We start from the raw sequence: 22,420 nt of genomic DNA on the forward strand, positions 1-22,420 counted from the left end.
ACTGCAGGCTCCCACAATCATAAGATTGTTAGTAGCTCAAGCTGTACTTTTGACTAATAACTAGATATGATCCGAAGTCACCAGAATTTATACATCAGGTTACTACTTTGATCATGCAATGCATTATTTTTCCTCACATTGATAGATCAGATTCATCTGGTATTTATTTTGAGCAATTTACCAAGTTCTCTATTGTTAATTAAGAATGGACTTTTTCCAATATCATTGGACTGTTCTTCTTCACTAACTCTGTTGTAACTTCTACTATTGTTGAAATACAAGAACTCTCATCATTAGACTGTTTAATTGCTGAAGTTTTACCATGTCAACTTTGAACCAGTAATTACTGTCAATCCTTTTATGAGGCCCTTCTCATTGTCATTATCAGATATAAAGATCCTTAGTCTGTCGTCCTGGTTGCTATTTTTTTGATTATATAGATTTCATTGAAAACGTTTATAGTATGATCAGATGGGGCGAATATGTTATTGTTTTGTATGACATCAGGCTGCCCTTTGTACAAGAGTTCAGGGTTATATGTCAACTTTTTAGTTGAGTTTAATAAATTTGAATAGTAATATATACTTGGTGAACATGCTATTTTACTCTACTGGATGTCCCAAGTTAGCTTATCGGTCAAAGATATCTACAATACACTATCTCCTTGCTCGTCTCTCATGAGCACAAAGTGTTAGACTGTAACCTCTGCCCAGAAGGTAGAGATGGCTTCCAAGGAATTTGTGTTTTTGTACGGAGCTGAGATCTAGATGAACCTTGGAATTGATCTTAATGGTATATCTACCTCACTCATATGTGACAGTTCTTAATTATACAAGCATGCTGGCATGTGGTGCTTGGGTATACTAGCGATGAATGCTATAAGACTGGCTTAAGATACTGCGAAATAAATCGCATAGTAGATTTATCTATAGAATAATTAAAAACCATTTTACATTTCATATATATCATGAATACTTTACCTCCTTTGAATTTGAGCCTTGGACAAGTAGATGCATAGTTGTGTTCTTAACTTCAAATCATTTCCTTTCATGTTAGTTTAATTGCAATCATACCCACATGACATTAACTGATAGCAAAATGTGATTGATCAATGTATCTGTTTCATCATTCAATATGTTTGTTGATCTTAAGAGTTAAGATAGTCCCCTTTATCAAATTACATGATGTTAAACCAGTATGCTTATTCAGATTGTACAGTAGACATACAATTTGATGACTTATGTTGACATCACTTCTAAAGCTGTTGTAGATTTGGTAGCATATTATTAGTTGAATTTTATTTCATGGGTTCATTTTTTATGTCAAGGTTAGTTGTTGATCCAGAATCTGGATCACTGATCGACCAAGTTAAATCTCTCCATTTAGAGCCAATTGCAGGTCCCTATCAGATACAAGTTTTTTAAAAGTAACTGGTTTAGGGGCCAGTGAATTCAAGGACCGGTTAAGGTTAAATGGTCAGGACTGAACTTAGAAAATAAAACCCCACGTGGTGCTCGCCCACTGGTCAATGGAACAATTAAAGTGGAATTTTGGGATAAGGACGGGTTACGTTATGACATTTTTTGATCGTGCCTAATTATGTCTGATTAAGGGACCGGTTATAACTAGTTTTTGCCCATTTGTACATTGCATAGCACCGAACATCTTTTTTTTCTATTAACCTGGATATCCAACCCGCTATGCGAGCCGACTAATCCTAGGACGACCACCTGCTTTGCAGATAGCCCGGAATCACCGCATTTGAACCTCCGTGACCATAAAGGGATTTTTATTCCTCATTGGATTTGAACCTGGGACCTCCTGGTACTTTTGACCTTTGGAGCCAAGCTCAAACCAATCAGACACCACCCTTGTGGTTGCACCGAACATCTTTGTGATATGTAGGAAGGGAAATTCTAACTCCTTTGACATATATGTTTCTATTAATTTTTTCATAATGAAGGGTTCATTAAGTTGTATTAATTTTTTTGAGCTTTTAATCCTAATTTATTAGATTTCTTTTTATATTTTGAATTTTCTTAAGAAGTGATGTTTAGATACTTGATTAATAGCTAAACATTTATATTAAATTGTATGTGAAATCAAGCGTGAAATCTTTTTACAACAGAACGACCCGAAATAAGTAGATGATGATGTACATGAACGATACGTGTATTTCCTCGCCTTACGTCACATTCTACACTTAAATGACGTAAAACGTAAGTATACAATATATATGTATTCAGAATGTGTTGTTTTCGTCAGAACGTTTTGGAGGCCATGCCTAATATAACTTGAGTACCAACAAAAATAAGTTAACAATGTTCAAAATGTTGTCATTTTTGTATAAATACATAAACAAATGATATTTTTCAAATTTCTATCACCAAAAGTTCAATCAAATAATTATGCTTTTTTGTTTCAGCTCAAAACACTTGCAAGGCTATGTGGGAGGCAATCACATAAACCAATTTCACATTCATCCTTACAAACAGTAGCAGACCTAGGATTTTTGTTGAATTGACACAACTTTAAAGTGGATTAAAGATTTGTAAAGTTGTCAGATGTATGAAGTTAAATTTCATCGTTTCAAAAGATTTTTTAAAGTTTTATGGTGGAGTTAGAGTGGCTTTTTTGATTGATTTCGAGCGATTTTTTTCCCCTTTTTTTATCGATTTTCCTTATATTTTCTAATACTTGGAGTACCTTTCAAATTTTAATAGATAATAAAAATATATTAAATATTTTGAATAGATTATTTAACCTAATTATTAAATATATTTTTGAAAAATTATTAATTAATTAGGATATATGAAGTAGACTATTTTTATTTATATTATATATAATGGTTATTTAAAATCATAAATAATAGATTTTTTTTTTAAATTTGTTTTAACAAATCTAAATATTATGATATATAATAATCAATTTTTGTATTAGTTAAGATATTATTATTATTAAAGATTGATTTTTAATTAAATTTCAAAATATTACAACTGATTATTTTCAAGATCTCATTTTTAGTATTTTACATTTTTATCAGTTAATTTTTACCAAACATAATCTATTCATCAACTAACTTACTAGTCATATGCTCATATCAACTACTTTACGAAACATAGCTTTAACACCTAAACCCCATGTGGGTATGTATATATTAGAGATGTGAAAGCTCCATTTGCTTTTTCGTTTTTTCGCCTTTACATTTCTTTTCCCGCACATATTCCTTTTTCTAGGTGGTGTTGTGTATATCTTTACTTTTGACGATAATCGCCAAAAAAACTTTTACTGATTCTTTTCATCGCATACGTCTTTGTTGGTGTGTATTTTTTTTCTTCCTGAAATGAGTAATTTCAAGTTTCATACAGACTAATTTCATATCAAATTGTGACTGCAGCCTTTTTACCCACATAAACCTTGAGATAAATCTTTCATTGACATGAATAAAGTTTTCCCAGGATTATTAGTCGACTCATATCCAGGTTAATGAAAAAAGAAAAACACAGTTAAAAAAATTATCCATAAATATACATACGGCTGTACATATACAATAAGCAATGAGTTGTAAAACACCTAAAATAAAAATAAAACTATACTTTAGTTGTACCAACAAATATGCCAATAACTTCACGTAAACACATAATTATTTAATTATTTTTAAATATTTTTAATATTATTAATTATCATCGAGTTGTAAAACACCTGAAAAATGTATTTTTATTTAATTATTATTAAGGATACGTATTTTTATAAGAAATAAAATTGTTTTAAAAACTATATTTTAATATTTTAGAAAGGATATTTTTCAAAATATAAGTATTTAAATAATACGTTTTTAAACTATATATTACCGGCAACGGTCAACGGGGGGCAATTCAGGGATTTCGTTGGAAGATTCGTACCTTATCGTCGCTGCTGGCCATATATTATATGCACAAGATGTTTGTATTTGAAAATTGAAAGACGCAGCTGGTAATTCCGGCGACAAACTCTCCGTTCCGACTTGAAGTTTACCATCTTTCAACCATGTTTCTTGTCGACAAAACTCATTTAACTTCCCATTTCAAATCCATCGGGAAGAAACCCACGCATGGCCAAAAAGGCTACCAACTACCTGCTCGATTCTTTGATGAAAAGGTAATTCTCCATCTAAAAACTCTAACTCCACCATCCCGTTCGTCGATTATCAGCTTATCCTGGCTGTCGAAGGCCGTTTCGTTTCTCTCCATGGTTCACTCCGAAGCGCAGGATCAGATTTCGAGTTTAGGATCTGAATCGGATTATTATCAGGCTTTGTATATGGATTACAGTGTAAAGGTACTGGATCTATGTAATTTGATCTCGTCGGCGGTTCAGCAATTGACTGAGCGTCGCCTTCTGATGAATCTCGGCCTTCGATTGATAAATTCATCCGGTCAGATCCCGTCGCCTGAGAAACTAAAAAAGGCGAAGGACGCTCTCATCAGATCCGTTCACCACAGACACGACACTTCAAAGGAGAAAGGTATACGCGCAAAGGCTTTGATCGAAGAATTGACTTCCGCCATCAATAGCCTGCCGCTTGGTAAGACAAGTAGCGCAAAAGATATGATCCGTCGCACGTTACACGGTCTCGGAGTCTTGACTGTCTTCATAGCCAGCGTTTTGGTTGCCGTGCTGTACGGACAGTCCGATTCGGTTGAAGTGCGAGTTCCGGACGTGTTCCTTTGGGCGGATTCGGTCAACCGTATGCAGACACAAATCTTCGAGCTGATAAAGCCAAAGCAAACCTCAGACGGAGGACGAACAAAAGGATGGTTGTTAGAGCTTGACGATACAGCAAGCCGATCTCTAGCCATATGCGATCTCCTTGATGAGATCGTCTTCGACGGCGACGACAACCGGAGCCGATTGGAGAATGGCGTCAAAGAACTGGGAAACGCGGCGGCAAACTTCTCGGACGTCGTTGACGGGTTGACTAACGGCGTTAACGGTTTGTTTAACAGTGTCTTGAAAACACGTAACGGTGTATTAGACGGAGTTAGGAAGGCAACTTGGTAGGTGTGTGAATACGACCTTGGTGTACCGTGTGGGGTTGTTTATAATGTTTTTGTAACGTCAAATTCAACCGAAAGCTCTATACAATTCCGTAATAAAATTTCACACGTCTAAATCACACATTTTTCTTTCACTTTTTAATGCAAAAACTTTTTCAAACGTCCAAAAAACAAAATCATAAAAAAACAATTAATTAGACTGTTCTACCAATTGTTGGTCCCTATCCAACAATCACCTGCCATTTCAGCTCAAAAAACACTTGCATGAAACGTAACCCCGCAAACAAATTCGTCTCACGAGACAAGGAATCGAGTACGAGTTCGTGAAAGACAGCCAAAGGCAAATAACAATCGTAGATCCGGCTTGTTTGTAAATAACGATAGAATTAAAGCGGACTCATTTGGGTTCCTAGTTTAAAAAGACATCGAATATAAGGTTACACAATGTTTGCAAAGAGCTATTAACGGGTCACACATCCTACTTCCAAATGTCGGTATAAAAACAGTTGAGCAAACAAACGGTCGATACTAACATTCTCTACAGCAATAGTAATTACGACTATTTACAGGGCTTTGCACTTGATCTAAACAAAAATGCCCAAGGCCATCAGCTAAGGAATAAGGGAGTCAATGAGCTCCCATGAACAAATATTTTAGATCTTCTGGTGTTAGACGAGCGGTCGAAGTTCCACTTTGATCTTCACCGAAAGCGGATGCAACCATTTTCCTTTTCTCTTCCTGCATGCACCAAATAATATATCAATTAAAGTGACGATGTGGAAATATAACCTGAGTCGGACAAGAATCAGACAAGCCTGAGCATTGAGTAACACAAATTCTAATTCAAGATCATGTTACGGGTATGGTCATGGTTGGTAGGAAAGAAGTGGAATCAATACCAAAGAGGGAGGATGGTGGCAGGGTGCTCGGTGGGGAGGCCATGGGGCAATTCGTCTACTGTTTAGGAGTTAAATTATTATCTTCCTAATATTAATCACTATTAAGGTCGGCTACTATGAACAACGATATGACATAACCTAGAAAGTAAATATCAAGCAAATTGAAAAACTGACATAGTGATCAAACCTGGAGAGCAAGAATTCTGTCCTCAACTGTGTCCTTAATAGTGAGTCTCGAGACTGTAACAGGACGCGTCTGTCCGATTCTGTGAGCTCGGTCAATAGCTTGATCTTCAGTAGCTGGATTCCACCAAAGATCCAAAAGAATAACATGAGATGCAGCAACCATGTTCAGACCAAGATTCCCAGCTTTCAGGGACATCAACATAACAATTACCTGCAACCATTCCATTACTCGATTCAAAACTGAAATTGTGTCTATTTTAAGAATTTGAATACTGTGAAGTAGGAAGTCAACCTCAGGATCGGTGTTGAATTCTTTGACAGCCCTGTCCCTTGAAGCTAGAGACATTGAACCATCAAGCCTCCTGTATGTAATGGAATACTGATTAAGCGACATTTGAACGAGATCCAGCATTCTTGTCCATTGGGAGAATATAATTGCTTTTATTGGTCCTTCGACCACCTGACCACCAATACCCGAACTAGAAGATGCATTTCCTGAAAAGAAAGAATCACCATTGCATCTAACTAGATTTGGTGTTTCTGAACTTGAACCTTTTGATCTGCAACAGGTCCGAATAATCTCCAGAGCAGCTTTGATCTTGGAAGAACTATAATCAAGCTGAAGAACTATAGATTTCTCATCAACTTTGGATGAACTCGGGCCCTCACCATCTTCAGAGATAAGACTTCTTAAGGTGGCATTGTTAAATACAAGATCAGCGCCAATCTGGCTTTTGCATTTTGGTGACGGACATGTATTGTCATCCCCAGTCAGGTATTCTGATACACACTGATAACAAAATACATGTCCACAGAGGGTAATGACAGCATCTTCTGGTGGATCCTGTAAAACCATCAATTGAGACCTGAGAGTCTACACAACGCATACTGTTTTCTTTTTAAGTATATATGAACAATTCCCCTATGCTGCAAACAGGCTATAGCTGATCTCACTTGTAAAAGAATGATAAGGTTGGAGGGACCAGGAAACTCACGCTACACAAGTGACATATGTTGAGAGTTTCCAAGAGATTTAACAAATTCACTTGCATATCCTTGGGGAGATTCTTTCCCATTCTGGTAGAAACTCTACTGACAGATTCTGAGCTAAATCCCTTAACAAGCAACGGGTGATCGCAAGCCTGGCGAAGGCGCAGAAGCATCAATAGGATATTTGCATAATTTTGAGTTAAAGTACCTGCAGCAGCATACGCCTGCAAAAGAGTATCTAAGACTCAGAAAAAGACTAAATAAACCAAGATTCAAAATGACATTCATACAAATAAAATTGCAGACTTTTGACTTCTTTGAAGTTGCATACATTGTATGGCCTTCTATGGCTGACAGCATTGTGTTTTCAGCATTTAGAATCATTCTAATCATAAGATAATGATATAATGACATTAGGCCTTCTGATTACAAGTAAACCAAAAAGTGTGTAACTTAATGTCAAAAAGTAAGATACTATGATACTGGCAAATGTTAACTGATACTTCTCTAGTCCCAAATCAACACTGAACCATGGATGTGGGACGTGTCTAAAGAAATAAGTAGTAAACCTAAAGATACAATAGCCTCATCAATAGAACTTTAAAATGGGGAGCTTTTTCTACCCCTTAAGTAAAGGACATCATGAATGCCTGATTAGTTTATGAGAAATAAAACAATCAGAAATTATGTAGAATGAAATTGTAACTATGAGCAAACTATTAAAACAATAACAAAAAACAGGGTTGAAGTAGTTTTCTTTCTTTCCAGACATAGTTGGGGCTTGCCCAATATATCTTTTGAGCAGTGACTTGGATATGTAGTCCTTCATATGTGCTTGAGGGATGAAAGTATATCTATTTTCTCATTCTTATACGAGCATTTGCAACCATCATGAAGCTGCAATGCCTAACTTCTTGGATATATAATATCATGCGTTCTCTAAGGGGCTGGGATCACTTGTTCTTTTTTCAGTCGCACGTCACAAAAGCGAGGAAGCAACACAGAAAAAAAATGCATAGGAACTGTGCAAGCTGCTGAATACATGTTTTCTCTCTACTAGTTAAATTCGATACAACGCAAAAAAAACCTTACAAGCCCTTGACATATGAACAAGAAAGCCTGTCCCTAACGGGATGCTATTATAAAAACTAACTCACTATCCAAATGAAAGATGATTGATTATTCTCAGCTCTAGTATTAGACCAACTTACCCAATCAAAACCCATGGATTATAACATTCACTTAGATGTGAAAAACATGAAAAGCCATAAACACTATGAATGCTTATCCTAGTGGAGCTGGGAAATACTTTAAATTGCATTTTACATAAAAGATAGTGAGATGACCCCTTTTTAGCATGTGATGAAGCAGGCTTGTACACAGACTGATAACACAGACACAGATACATACTTGCATATATACACACACATATACATACACGTACATATGGTGTGTTTAATTATTTATAAATATAACGATTATTGAATTACAACCATCATACACTATACAACGCCCTCACAGCTGAACTGTTATAAGGTGTATCATTACTACAAATCGACCGAAAATATATAGATTTATGTAGGGGAGTCATGGCCGATACTTGATAAAACCTTGAGTACTATTTCCTGATTAACTGTTGTGAAAAGGTTGGAAGATCTGGCCATAAAATCCTAGACAACATAATTAGTCCTAAATCTTTTATCATAAAACCATCCTACACATGCTCATAATCTCACATTGTATCTCTGTTGGATTCTGTCATATCTCAGGTTCTTGTAGCATCCACCAAAAGATAACAAGGTTTATAGAATGATATCTGGTAGATCCTTTTGACATACATATTTCACTGTTTATTTTTTAGGATTTACCATGTAATTCCCTTGATTTTAAATGAAAATCATATTTATTGAATGACTCCTATTATAAGAGAAAATACAGAAAATTAAACAAATTAAATGGATTGGTTTAAACAAGCACACAGATAAACTGAAGATGCTGCAAAGTTTGCATATGTGGATGCCATGAATCAAAGATCAACTGTTAATTCTGAGAAAAACAGTGTATGTCTGGATAAGACCACCAGAAAGACATGTGTATATATGCCCTATTAAGCACTTTCAGACAGTTTATCAAGGTGAAATATAATTGTTGAATGCTATATGCTTTGTATGAAATACATACCTAATTGACTTAATTCTATTTCATGACCAAAAGAAGAAAAATGGACAAATTAAAGGCATTCATACACCAAAATTGAGACAATCAAAGGGTATGAATATGCTAAAAGCCAACTGAACAGAAAGAAGGGAATGGGTCCAAACATACAGCGTGGTATGGAGTCAACAGCAAGGTGAGTACTTAAGACCAGCACACAAATAAGTTGAAGATGCTGCAAGGAGCGCATAGTATGTATGCTGTATCTCAAAGATCAACAGTTGGTTCCAGCATATATTTGGATAAGACCACCAGAAAGAGCATACGGATATGCACTTAGACATAAAGTTTATCAAGGTGTAACATACTCTCACATCATGGTAGCCATTTAGTGCCGTCGGGAATGTGTCAAATTTCCTTCCTTATCATAAAACATCATGCATATTCCTTTCACAACTCATGGAAGCTTTTTCCGCTATATATAAACCTCAATCCTAGCCCTAAAATGGTTCTAATTTGAATGTGTGCTTTTGATTACTTTTCCTCTAAACAATTTTACTTGTTTTTTTTTTTTTTTTTTTTCTTTTTTTTTTTTTTTTTTTTTTTTTTTTTTTTTGGGGGGGGGGGGGGGGGGGTTCCTTCTATTAGTTAAGCTTACAACAGAGACAAAGGCTGTAGCTTCTGCTGAGAGCACCACAAGGAGTGTATTTGATGATGCTTCTATTAAGCATTCAACTTCTCTTCTTTTATCCTTTTATAGCAACATTTTCTGATGTTTAACCAAATCTTTCTGTTTTCTTCAAATTAATCGTTATGAAATAGTTTTCCAAAATTGACAATGTAGCCACACTTGTTATATGGCATTTTTAAGCATTAACTAAATATCCATTTTCTTGATTAGGCTATTAACCCAAGAGGGATCTTAGTTGTTTTCTATTTGCCCAAAAAAGTTTGCTTCAAGCCTTCACCGTAACTTATTGCATTGTTCTCAAGGCATCTGAGATAGAATTGATCAAGATCACAAACCCAACTAGGAAATCCGACTTCCATCAATTTCTCTGGAATCTAGCTGCAGTTGAATCTGTTTGTACCCTTATTTTCTTGGAGGTAGGGTAGTAGATTCATTTGGCAGTAAGCAAAGGAATTTTTTAGAACAAATTGAGTGCCAGTTCATCTATAGATTGATATGCACTCCAAGTTGGCTAATGACACTTTATGGATGCCTTCAGGTTTTGTTGTATCTTCGGTTCTATTGCAACATGGACATTGGACCATCAGCTTTATGGTACTCACATGTATTCTTGTACCATCAAGTAGTTGCACTCGGGGGTTGTTGTGTCCTCCAGGTAAGCCATTTGGAGGAGAGATGATAGTAATTGTCATCATTACTAGTTATTGTGCTAGTAATAGTATGATATTTACTTTTTCAGAAGCTATAATTTAGTTTATCCTACATCAAGAAAGGACTTTAAAATGGTATTGTAAACCTATTACAAGCAAAACTACATTTATGAAATTAATTTGAGACCAGTTTTGAAGATACATATTATCTCTTTGGTGATATGGCAATCTTGAGTATGAAACTTAAGAGATCCTAGCATTCGAGGATTGATCCCTCAAATCCCTACTTCTTCCTTTTTACCAATTCCTTGCTGTTAAATTGTTCTAAATCAATAAAATTAATAAGATAACTACTAGTCATAATTACATTTCCCCATATTGATTCTTAACACATGCACAGAAAATTTAACTAAAATGGAGAAAAGTTTGTCACTAGACTTCAATAAGTCGGCCATTGTGACTCCAAACACGTCCTCAATAAAGGAGATTACCAATTTTACATGGCTAACAATCTGATATGCAGCAGATAAAACGTCTAGCCAGTACAAATCTTAAAAAGCATATGACAAAGATGGCAACTCAACAATTTATATATCCAATTGTCTTACTAGTGGATAAAGGATTATCAAAAAAGGCACTAGGTGGGCATTTGAAAATAATTAGAAAGATTTGGTTTAATTTTCAGCAATATCATGCAACCAACTTGAGTAGGAAGGGGTTAGAGAATCCACCGACAAGAGGTCGTTAAAAGAGGATACCATGCACAGGATAATTTCCCAAATCATGGTTCCAGGGTTGAGTATTTATAAATTCTTAGAAAATGGCTGCAAGTAAAGCAGTTAATTAATTTACATGCAGTAAATAAATTCATAAAAAGTAAATACTTCATAGTTTAACCATTTAAAATTGCTACTGGTTAGATTAGAACATGAATGACTTAGGAGCACCAAGATAAAAAAAAATCAGCCTGTCTTAAAACTGGAAGGAAAGACACTTATTTTAATAGTTAATATATACATAGAAAAATCGCTTTTGTGGAAATACGACACAATGAATATAGTTTGTAGAAGCTCTATCCCACACATGAGCCATATCCACCAAGTGGGCCCAACATGTGTGTGTCAGATTGAGCTTGCACAAGCGCCATTTATTGCGTGGGATTCCAGTTCCACAGATGAAAATTAGATTGTTTCATACAAAATTACAAAATAACCCAATGATATTGCCAAACTGGTCGGCAGATAACAGAAGCAAGCAACCATAGGATCACCACGAAAGGTGAAGAATAGATGTACAAAAACTAAAAATAAAACATGTGAAGGATCAAGAAGAGAAAAAACAGAAGGGAAGCAGAACAATGATGAAGACACACACCAAATGTCCTCTCCACTGAAAGATGTAGAGTTCGAAGATGGTTGGATTTTTTTAGTTCTCCTCTCTCTCTCTCTCACTGACTTTCCCTCTTTGTCTTTCAATCTCCTTGAGAAACCGTAATTTAAAAGGCAGTTTAATTTGAAGTCCATTATATTTTTGAGGTAGGAATTTGTGACATCATAGCACCCAAAGTTGAAGCAGAAGCCTAAACATATAAGGACAGACCCACCCCAGGTATACCAGCATCCATTACCATACTATAATGGGGTTGTCATCTGAAATGCTTCATCCATCAATCATCAAAAGCAAGAATAAGTTACTTCCACCACACGATGGACACCAGTAAGAAAAAAGCTAGCAAGGAGCTAAGGATTTAGAATATATCAGAAGTTACCAGCTAGGCGGCTAGGCCACATAAATTACAAATTCGAAAGTTGGCTTGCTTGATTTTCATGCTGGACAAGTTATAATTCTGAATTTATAAGACTATACAAATATTCAAATGATAACAAAATAAGGACATATCTTCTAGGAAATAAGGGCTTTGGGGGAGGGAGAACAAAAGTAAAAGCACCTTGAATCGTGTGCGTGATTCAGCTTCAAGCTTGAGATAGAAAGCACGTTCCTCTTTTGAGAAGTCCACCATTGTCAAGTTTATTGTTTTCGGAGGTAAGTTGATGATAGGCTTACCATCGATCAAAGTGCCTGGACCAGAGAAGTAAAGCTGATTAACAACTTGCAATTAACAAAGGAGCATGGAGAACAAATAAAACCTAGAAACCAGGCATGACTACATGTGATGGGAACAAACCAAGATGAATAACAATGAGAACATTTAACAAGAAGCAGAAGCCGATGTATCACAACAATATGAAAACGCAAAACCCTACCAGATGGATAAAAATGTATATGAACTTCACAAAGAACAATAACAATTTAATTTCTGATTTACCCATTGTGCTATGCCCAAATCTCAAATTACCAAGTATATTAATCAATTTTGACAATTAGCCTATTTAACTTCTTAAGTGTTATTGAACACATCATTAACCAGTTAAATGACGTAAAAGAGATGCAAATGTTTAGATTTTAGCCTACATGGCTACAGAATTGGCAAAAATTAAATCGACATGATATGACAGGGGAGAATGTTTATAGGAAGATCTACTTCTTCCCAATGAACTATCCTAGACTTCTTAAATACCCCATTAAACAATTAAAGAGTTCTACTTATTAGCATTTTTAATGATACACAAATCCAATTAAATATTTGAGAAAAGAATGGAAGAGTTAATATTTTAATTTAATCATATGTTATATAGCGTTTTTAACTATAAGGATAATCCCTCGAACTTCATAGGTAAAACTGTGAAAGATGCAAGTAAAATAATTTGTCAAAATCTTTAACCGGATTTATGTACAAATAGAACTGCACAAGGTACAACCTTTCCATTTAACTTTAATTAAAACAAATTAAAGTACAATTTATATTCTACAATGTATGACCCATTGCTCCCTTTTGGCATACAAAACACTGCATTTTTATATTTTACTGCATATAACCTTATTTACTATATCAATTTACTTTATTAAAGCTAATTTATTATATCAATTTACTTTTGTTCTGATGCTTAAAGTATTTACTTTGTTTGTGTAGATGTAAGCATTCATAAAGCGAAAACCTTTTACTTAGTTATGTCTAAACCAAATGAATGTGAATTCGTGAAGTTCATAAACATGTGTATGTGTATCTACGTAGGTACGCATGCATGTTTACATAGATGTGTATATATGTATGGACTTGGACACCATTATTCTTATGAAGTTCATAAACAATGTAATGAAAGCAAGACCTCTTATATTATACCAATTTCTAAGATAAAACTATATATCACATGAATATTAAGGGTTCAAAGAATGTCTATACTACTAATGAGAAAACCCTGAATACAAATTATGGGTAAGTGGATAGAGATACAAAAAAATTGGGAAAGCAATACTAAACTTTAGTTCTAACCAAATTATAATTTTTTACCCCCTAACAATATTAGTGGTCAAGCTTAGAATCGGATGTTGAAGCTTCACAATTTAACATATAAATTTCTATAATGACCAGCCTAGTTCAAGTAATTAAGTTTGCTTTATAGAGCCGCTTGTTAATTTATATCATAAAAGAATTCTTATTCTAGCACTCATTTAGACCTTAATTTATATCATTTACTAATGTACTGCGTTAGAAGCATGAGGGGATGCCTAGCAATTGGGTTGTCTACCAAAAAAACCGGGCATCTGAAGAAAACAATGGTTAACATGAAACCCAATCTACATCTACTAGATACTCGTCAAGGACGGTGCAACTTTTAGCAGGATAACCTTATTCAGTTATTACACAGCAATACTAGATAAATCTTTTACTAACAAAATAGGAGTACATAAATTTGTGCATCACATTAAGTGAGCACAGTAATACAGTATCAAAAAGGCGAACGGATACAATTTTTTTACCTTTTGTTCGACGAAGCATTATTGCCTTCAGCACAGCTTGAAGTTTCATATAACCCTGCATTGAGTTTCTGGATATTGGGATCTTTATTTGATTACAAAAAGATTTATAATTCGCGTATGGGTCACATTTTAGAAATCTGAAATAGCTGAATAGTTCATCAATTGAGTTTTGTATAGGTGTTCCGGACAAGCACCACCTTTTTTTTGCTCTAAGACCACAACACGATTTAGACACCTGGGTTCTGCTATTTTTTATCGTTTGAGCTTCATCTAATATCACCCTGAACCAATTCACCTTTGCAAGAGTACCATTGCTATCAATGGCAGAACCATCAATACCTTTTCTGCTCTTCTTTTTCTTACCAGGATTAGGCCCTTTCCTTCTCTTATTGAAAAACTCGGAAGATAATCCGTACTTGTCCCCATTTCTTTGATCATCTTCATCATCCTCGTCCAAAAACTTAGTTGGGACCTCTTTTGCCACAATGGCGTATGTCGTAAGAACTACATCATATTTTGCTAGTTCTGCAGGATCTTTCGTCCTATTGCCGCCATGATAAACTAGAACTTCAAGCTTAGCTTCATCTGCAACTTTCTCATCCAGCTCTCTGGCCCATTGTCGCAGCACACTTGCTGGGCACACGACCAACGATCCTGCTGCAGGTTTCCGATTACGAAATTCTTGTGTTGAGCTACTGACCCTTGTGATCACCTTCAATTCATCATTTTCTCCAGTCTGCTTCTCTTCATCTACAACTACTGTGCCAATGCCATCATCATCGTCTAAATTCAAAGCTTCAGCTTTTGAAGTGCGAGAATCATCTGATTTTGGTTTTGATAAAGATTTCTGATTCTGTATAAGTGCAATCATTGAAATTGTCTTACCAAGGCCCTGTGCAGGGAGACACAGCAAAAGTAAGTCTAGGTGGGATTCTAAATTTTTAACATATAAATCCTTCAGATCAATGATGCTATTAAATATGCTGTCCAAGGCATTCCAATTTACAAGGTAGCAACCTGGTCATCAGCTAAAATTCCACCAGAACAAGCCACACTCTTTTCCTTCTGAACCATCCATGCCAAGGCAATTTTCTAGAAACACGTAAACAGAACACATGAAGTCATAAAATAAAATAAAAATATAACTACACTAAAAATAAGGAACTTTTTTATATCAGATGCGTAGAAAACCTGGTGCCTTAAGAGGGAGACCGACAAAAGACCTTCTGGTAAAGTTGCTTCAGTTAAGGGTTGATTAAGATCCTGAAATAAAACAACCATATCTTTTTCAAGGTTGAGCATATTTCAAAATACAGTGAACAGATTATAAATGGATCAACCTTCTTCTAGGCTAAAAAATTTAACATCACATGTTAACTCCCTCAAATATCAACTCCTTTACTGAATTACAGAATATTACTACTTCATCATAAAATACCCCTCTCCAGACAATTTGAACTTCCAGTCTTGAGAATATATTGGGTAGAACATTGTAACTGCTAGAGCTAAAACAACACATACATCAAAGTAAATAGGCCGTTTTAGCTTTCATCTCATGCAATAATAGCCAAAGCACAATCCTTGGAACTAACAATGAAAACTAAAAAGTATGATTTTATCTGCAACTAGTGTTGGATTTGCAAAATGCCATTAAGATATATTACTTCAGTCTACACATATATCTTGTTAGGTAATAGTCCAGGCTCTAACTTAATTAGGAGTATCATCTGTCTAACAGTCATCATAAGCTTGTTTATATATAGCCCTCATATTTGTTGGTTTCAATAAGTTCATAGGAAAGGTTTTCCCCAATATACCACACCTTCCATGCCATGGCAGTACAATGTGTAAAAGCTTGGCATGCCACAGAAGTACTGCTTTCACCAGCTTGAGCTAGAATGCCAGAAGATAGCACCTGCCACCAGTAGCACTTGGCCCTGGGAAAATCGTCATCATATCTTTTGGGCTTTAGATGAGCTATCAGCCATCATTAGGATTTCTTTAATGGGTTACATAATAAGATAGAAAAAAGAAGCTGTTGATGCTAACCCTGCATTTGATTTTGATTTTGCTGTTTATGCAATTTTGGCCCTTATGATCTTGTAAGTTAGAACCCAACATGATCAAATCCAAGTTTCTCTACTTAAGTTTGAGAGATATTGAGATCGAAAGGAAGAATTTTCTTGCAAAGCTGATCTCCATTGAGATCAAAGACAACATGTTCTGCTTGAGGGTTTTTGTTGAATCAACTCGGCCATTGCTGTTGAGATCAGGAAACTGTTAAGGTATGAGTCATCAGATATTTTGCATATTAGATGGGTGATGTCAGGTCATTTATTTGAGCAGGATCTGAGAATGCAGATGTCAGGCCTGTCTTGTTTAGAAGGTGAAAAGTTTTGTTTGGCATCAAAGAATATGCTGGATCATGAAATTGTATCCTGCAGACACTCTTTAAATGACATTGCTTCTATTATATAAACCGTGAAATGCTAACTTCTAATTTAGGTATGCTTTTTAATTGTTGTTGCGGTAATTAGAGTTCATTTTGTTGCTTGAATCTATAATGATGGATGATAGGAGAGTTCATCGTGCTGGGTTTCTAGAAGGCTAGGAATCCTACATTGGCTCGTTTGGAAGCCACAATATCTTCCGGTTTTGGGGAGAAAAGAAAATAAATGGTAGAAAAGAAGGGGATGGAAAAGAAAGGAAAATAAAAGAAAGAAAATAATTTTTTGCGTTCTTGAACAGGAGATAAAGGAAAGGAAAGATGTCATTTTTGCTAATATACCCTTTAAAAATCTATCCACTAGAACGAAGGATGGGGTAATTTTGATAATTTTTTAAAAGGTATTAAAAAGATTTCCTTTCCTTTCCTTCCCTTCCCTTTCCTCCTACATTTGGGAGGAAACTTATCACTGTTTTCCTTCCCTTCCCTTTCCTTCCTCTCATAAAAAAGTTTCAAGAACACAAGTTTTTTTTTACTTTCCTCCCCTTTCCTTCGTTAAAAACGTTTCGAGAACACAGCATTAAGGTTTGTGTAATTGTGTTCTTCTTGGATGATCCAGGCAAGAATCCTTCATAATTGCATGTCAATGACTCCTTTCACTGTATTGGGTCTAACGATGTCTGTCGACAATGTTAGGTGGTTGTCAGGAAGTACAGTAAAAGCATTTAGTTATTACATAAATAGGTATCTCTTATGCAGATAGAGAATAGAAACAAAAATGACCATTAGTTTTCAGTTACTTAAGCTGGGTAACACTGACACAGGTTGACTTACACTCCAAATGTTTAATTATCCTTGTTGAACCAATTTTAATCTTTATGAAGAATAAACAGGTTGAAGTATTCAACAAGTTCAAGAAAATACACAAATATTGATATAAACTATAAAGGAAATTGAGTGTTTTTTTATTACTGGTAAACAAAAGACACAAGTAAGACCACTGTTTCTGTTATTCTTTTAAAAATAGCATTAGGATATTACCAACAACATTATAAGGATATTATGCTGAATGAAATATTCATCTCGTTGAGGGCACTTCGTCCCTCTTTCTCTCTCTCTCTCTCTCTCTGGTTCTTCTATCCATCTCCCTATTCTTCTTTTGTAATTTGTTCTACTTTTTCTGGTATCATATATGTGGTAAATGTACAAAATGAATCAGCAATGGCTCATATTCACTCATCATGACATGTGAACACAAATGAAATTCTACAAAGCAACCAATCTGTCATCGGAAACTGTTGGAAAATGACATCGCAATCATGAATATTCAAAAAGACGTTGATCAAAAATCATGTGTAGAATGTAAGGCCAAATGATATATTAAACATGTCCATAACTTAGATACAGAGCCACGAGAATCCTAATCACATCTACAGCAATTCAACGCAGCTTGTACTATATAATGATACAAGGAGAAACTAATACCTGTAATGCTACTTGATAAATAAGCCTCTCATCACCAACCGCTTGTTCAACAACCCCCCCAGAGCGATAAAGATCAGATTGACCAGCATATTGTGTAGCTGAAGCGTTCATCGATGGAGTTAGAACCCTACCATGGCTGTCCTTCACCACATCATTACTGGCCCGGCTGAAATTTTCTTCCATATGAACCTTTGCGTGATTTGGCCATGCATGTGCATAAGGTTTTCCATAAGTTTCAAGAGTTTGACTGCTGCTCACACTTTTTAGTGGAAAATTTGACCTGGATGACGATGGCTGAAGAGATGGATTCAATCTTTCGGAATCTTTTCGGAATAACTGATTATCAAAGCCTGTACAAAAAATAGCAGTGATTTCATGAAATCAAGCTGCTGTTAGAGAGAAATATCACCCCCAGACTATCCTATCACACCCAAATTACCATTCTTTAAAGAAAGCTTGGCATACTTACTATCCATGAATTTGTGCCGATTTGAACTTCCAAAATTGTTAGTAGAACTGGATAAAATCTGAAGCTGGTCATCCAAATCAAGACTAGAATGAGATGAGTGTCCATTTATAGCAGCTTTTCTTTCAGGCTGAAGAGACCATTGACTTGATCCATGCAGACCTATAATTTTGATAAAGACATTAAGACATATCAAGTTAAATTGACAAGATAATGGTTTTCTAGCATGGTGAGTCTCACTGATAAAAATGTTCTTTACCTGTAGTACTTGTCCCAGAAGACGATCCCAACAGAGGAAGAGCACTAGAATTGCGCAAAGAAATATCTGAATCCGAATCACTTAGCGCCTTATATTTGTCTAGATCCCAATCACTAGAATCACTATCTGTTGAACTAATATATATCATTTCCATTGGCGACACAACAGCTGAATGCTTTCCTCTTTCTGAGATCAAAGCGCATGAAGTCCCATATGCTGGACCAAGCTAGATTCAGAAAGCGGGACCTGAGTATCCAAAATTTACATCACAAAAGAAACCAAAAAGATACCCCATAGACCCATGAATTAGAGCGCTAAGTAACTCATTCAAATAATCTCAACATTCCCATGTAGCACCAACCAAACTAAAACAGGGTTAGCATGATCTGGCATGTATTCTTATATAGCACCTCGCGATTCACAAAGTTAAGTAACAAGAACAGAAAACTTTTCAAGAATGTAACCGGTATTTCTTGAATTAGGTAAAAGACTAGAGACAACTTCACCAAAACAACATATACATATCCTCAATCCATACTAAAAACAAAGACATGTACCAGTTAACAGCAAATGGCTTTAATTCCACAACCATGCATACATACATTTACATTTAAGCGTGAAGGAGAGATTCTGTATGAAGATAGAAAAGATTTTCTTGGGCGCACCTCGTAATTCTCGCTCACATCAGGTCTAAGAAGAGTTGTGGTTCTTCAACGTCCCCGTGGTAACAAAAGCCCTAAAATTACTCCCCCAATTTCAAACCGAATCAATTGGCCTCTTCTAAACCAGTCTCCTCAAACAAGAAGAGTATCTATTAGGGAAACACACTTCATTCCGCAGCGTATTCACATTTTGCCCCTTCTATTTTTCCCAAAACCCTTCTAATTTTGAGTGATGTCAATTTTATTCTAAATGTAAAAAATTATGGTTGATTTTGACATTTATTTAGGTGGCATTTGGTATACTGGATATGGATATGGACATGACAGAATAAAACAGGGATTCCCTGTCTCATGTTTGGTAGAAATTTTATATGGAACAGACCTGTTTTATCCCTACCCTATAGAACAAGGTGGAACAAGGAGGAACAGACTTATATTTTACCAATATGACCTCAAAATAAAACTTAATTCTCTTCTAAAACATCAAATAGGTCTCTCTTTTACATTTTATTCATTCATTAAATTTTATTTATTGTATTTTATGTTTTTTAAACTTTCATTTTACTGTCCTCAAAATATTATTTTTATACGGTTTCTATATTTTTATTAATTTATATAATTTATTATATATTCATCCCTATAGTTTATTAATTTATGAAATCCAAGTTTTGTGAATGTGATGATATGAAATCCAAGTTTTGTGAATGTGATGATACTATACGGGATCACTAGCCAAATCGTTTTTATTGATGCTTGTATTTTATTTACTATTTGATATTTAATCTATTTTAATTGATTGTGCGCTTGTTGGTAGTAGTTTTTTCTTCTTAGTATGGAATGCATATAGATTTGCTTCGATAATGGATTCTTGATGCTTATATTATATTTACTTTTTTCATATATCATTAGTTGATTATGAAATCATGTACTTTTACAAATATATTTTTGCAAGTAGCAGTGGTTTTGATGTAAGTTAATACTTTGCACACCGTATTTGTTAACATTTATATTGATTACTTAGTGGGAAAAAACAATAAACAGCTCACTGAGGATAAATTGGTCATTTTAACCAGCCCTGTCATGTCTTACCAAACGTTGAACAACCGTCTTGTTTTGTCATGTCTTGTTCTGTCTTGTCCTGTCATATTTTGTCTGCGTATCAAACGTACCTTTAAGGTTGATGTTGGGTTTTAAGAAATGCTATGCATATTAGAATCATATCAAATTATTCATTAAAAATGTAAAAAATAAATCTTGATGTTGATGTAAGTAAAAAAATCTAAAGCTTTGGAAATTTAAAAAGATTACTTTAACATGTTTTTTCTTGTCCAATCAAAATAAGACAATTGTCAAATGTAGGTGAAAAGGTAAATTAAATTATGATGATATGTCTTAATTTGATTGGTCAGTTTATAAATAGCAACTTCTTACAAGCCACTTTGGAAATTGAACATATTCTTAATAAAATAAAATGTCATGTAAATTAACATAAATATTTTAGAGGATTTTCAACAAATTTTTTTAAAATAAAAAAATTACGTTCAATTTAACAAATTGTCTATTTTAAAGATTATAAATATTATTAAAATAGTTAATTTATTTAATAAAATATTGTCTGTATCTTTTAAAAAAAATTCTTACGGACATAATTATATTTCTAAGTGATCATTTCTAAAAGAAATTAAATTTGAAAAAAATTACTATCTCTTTTTATTTTAAAAAGTTTGTTGGAATGTTATTATTATTATTATTATTATTATATAATGCATTATAGATTATTAGAAGGGTACTTACACAATGTAGTGAGATATATCTTGATTTCAATGTTTCGTTTTTTTTGTCTCGATTGATGTTATAATACAGTTTTATGTGGTTTTGATAAAACGATATCTTATTTTTTAATAAAATCTGAATATGAAGATATATCATAAAATTTTGAAAAGATATTGATATTAGTATCAAACTAATTATTTAAAATTTCTCATTTTTTGTGTATCTCTTTAATTCATTTTTTTTTAATTTTTTGTTTAATAATATAATTTTTATGAATATAATAATTAAGTATTATGTTATAACTTAATGATTATTTTAATTATATTTCAAACTTTTTATATTTAAAAATGAGATATTTATCATGTATTTAATTATGTTTATCTGTAGTTTATTACACTAATTCAAACATAGAGCTTTAATAAGCTATACTTACGCACAATTTAATTGTAACTTTGAATTTTAAGTAATATGCATCAATAAATAATACTTCATGCATAAAAAATGATTTTTAAAAGTTTTTATCAAATTTATAATATAGTATAAATGTAAATATGGATTATTATTCTACCATAATATATCGTAAATTATTATATTATATGTTAAAATCATATGATTGTAACATGATATGTTATTTTTAATTATTTTTTAATTTATATTATTATGATTGTTATATATGCATGTGTATGTTATGTGTAATAATTCTAAATAGTTTTTTTGTACTTAATAAAAATTTTATAAATCGAAGATTGTTTTCTATGAACATTTAATTATTTTACAATGAACCAGATATTTATGAACCATTCGTTTAAAAAATCTATAAATATATACACTTACGTTAGATAAA

At 34.0% G+C, this 22,420-nt stretch overlaps 2 protein-coding genes across 3 annotated transcripts; one reads left to right on the plus strand and one right to left on the minus strand.

Annotated features, from left to right (window-relative positions):
* The first annotated feature begins 3,954 nt into the window (after nt 1–3,954).
* On the plus strand, nt 3,955–5,156 carry LOC112525469 (protein BPS1, chloroplastic-like). Its single transcript, XM_025135606.1, has one exon. It carries the CDS (start codon nt 4,027–4,029, stop codon nt 5,038–5,040), a length of 1,014 nt encoding a protein of 337 aa, XP_024991374.1. The 5' UTR covers nt 3,955–4,026; the 3' UTR covers nt 5,041–5,156.
* Nucleotides 5,157–5,442: 286 nt separating this feature from the next.
* On the minus strand, nt 5,443–19,937 carry LOC112525465 (helicase-like transcription factor CHR28). 2 transcript variants are annotated; one of them, XM_025135600.1, is made up of 12 exons: nt 19,807–19,937; nt 19,142–19,387; nt 18,886–19,044; nt 18,417–18,766; nt 15,677–15,748; nt 15,503–15,577; nt 14,486–15,377; nt 12,555–12,685; nt 7,117–7,335; nt 6,414–6,965; nt 6,123–6,332; nt 5,443–5,774 (listed from the first exon to the last, which is right to left on the minus strand). In XM_025135600.1, exons 2-12 carry the CDS (start codon nt 19,293–19,295, stop codon nt 5,664–5,666), a joined length of 2,925 nt encoding a protein of 974 aa, XP_024991368.1. In that variant the 5' UTR covers nt 19,296–19,387; nt 19,807–19,937; the 3' UTR covers nt 5,443–5,663. The 2 variants fall into 2 exon arrangements, with proteins under 2 accessions (XP_024991368.1, XP_024991369.1); XM_025135601.1 differs by lacking the exon at nt 5,443–5,774 and having other exon boundaries at nt 6,247–6,332; nt 6,414–6,483; nt 6,674–6,965.
* Nucleotides 19,938–22,420: the final 2,483 nt, after the last annotated feature.

Source organism: Cynara cardunculus (genome assembly GCF_001531365.2).
Source record: "Cynara cardunculus var. scolymus isolate 2C chromosome LG 13, CcrdV1, whole genome shotgun sequence".
In the NCBI taxonomy this organism is placed as follows: domain Eukaryota; kingdom Viridiplantae; phylum Streptophyta; class Magnoliopsida; order Asterales; family Asteraceae; genus Cynara; species Cynara cardunculus.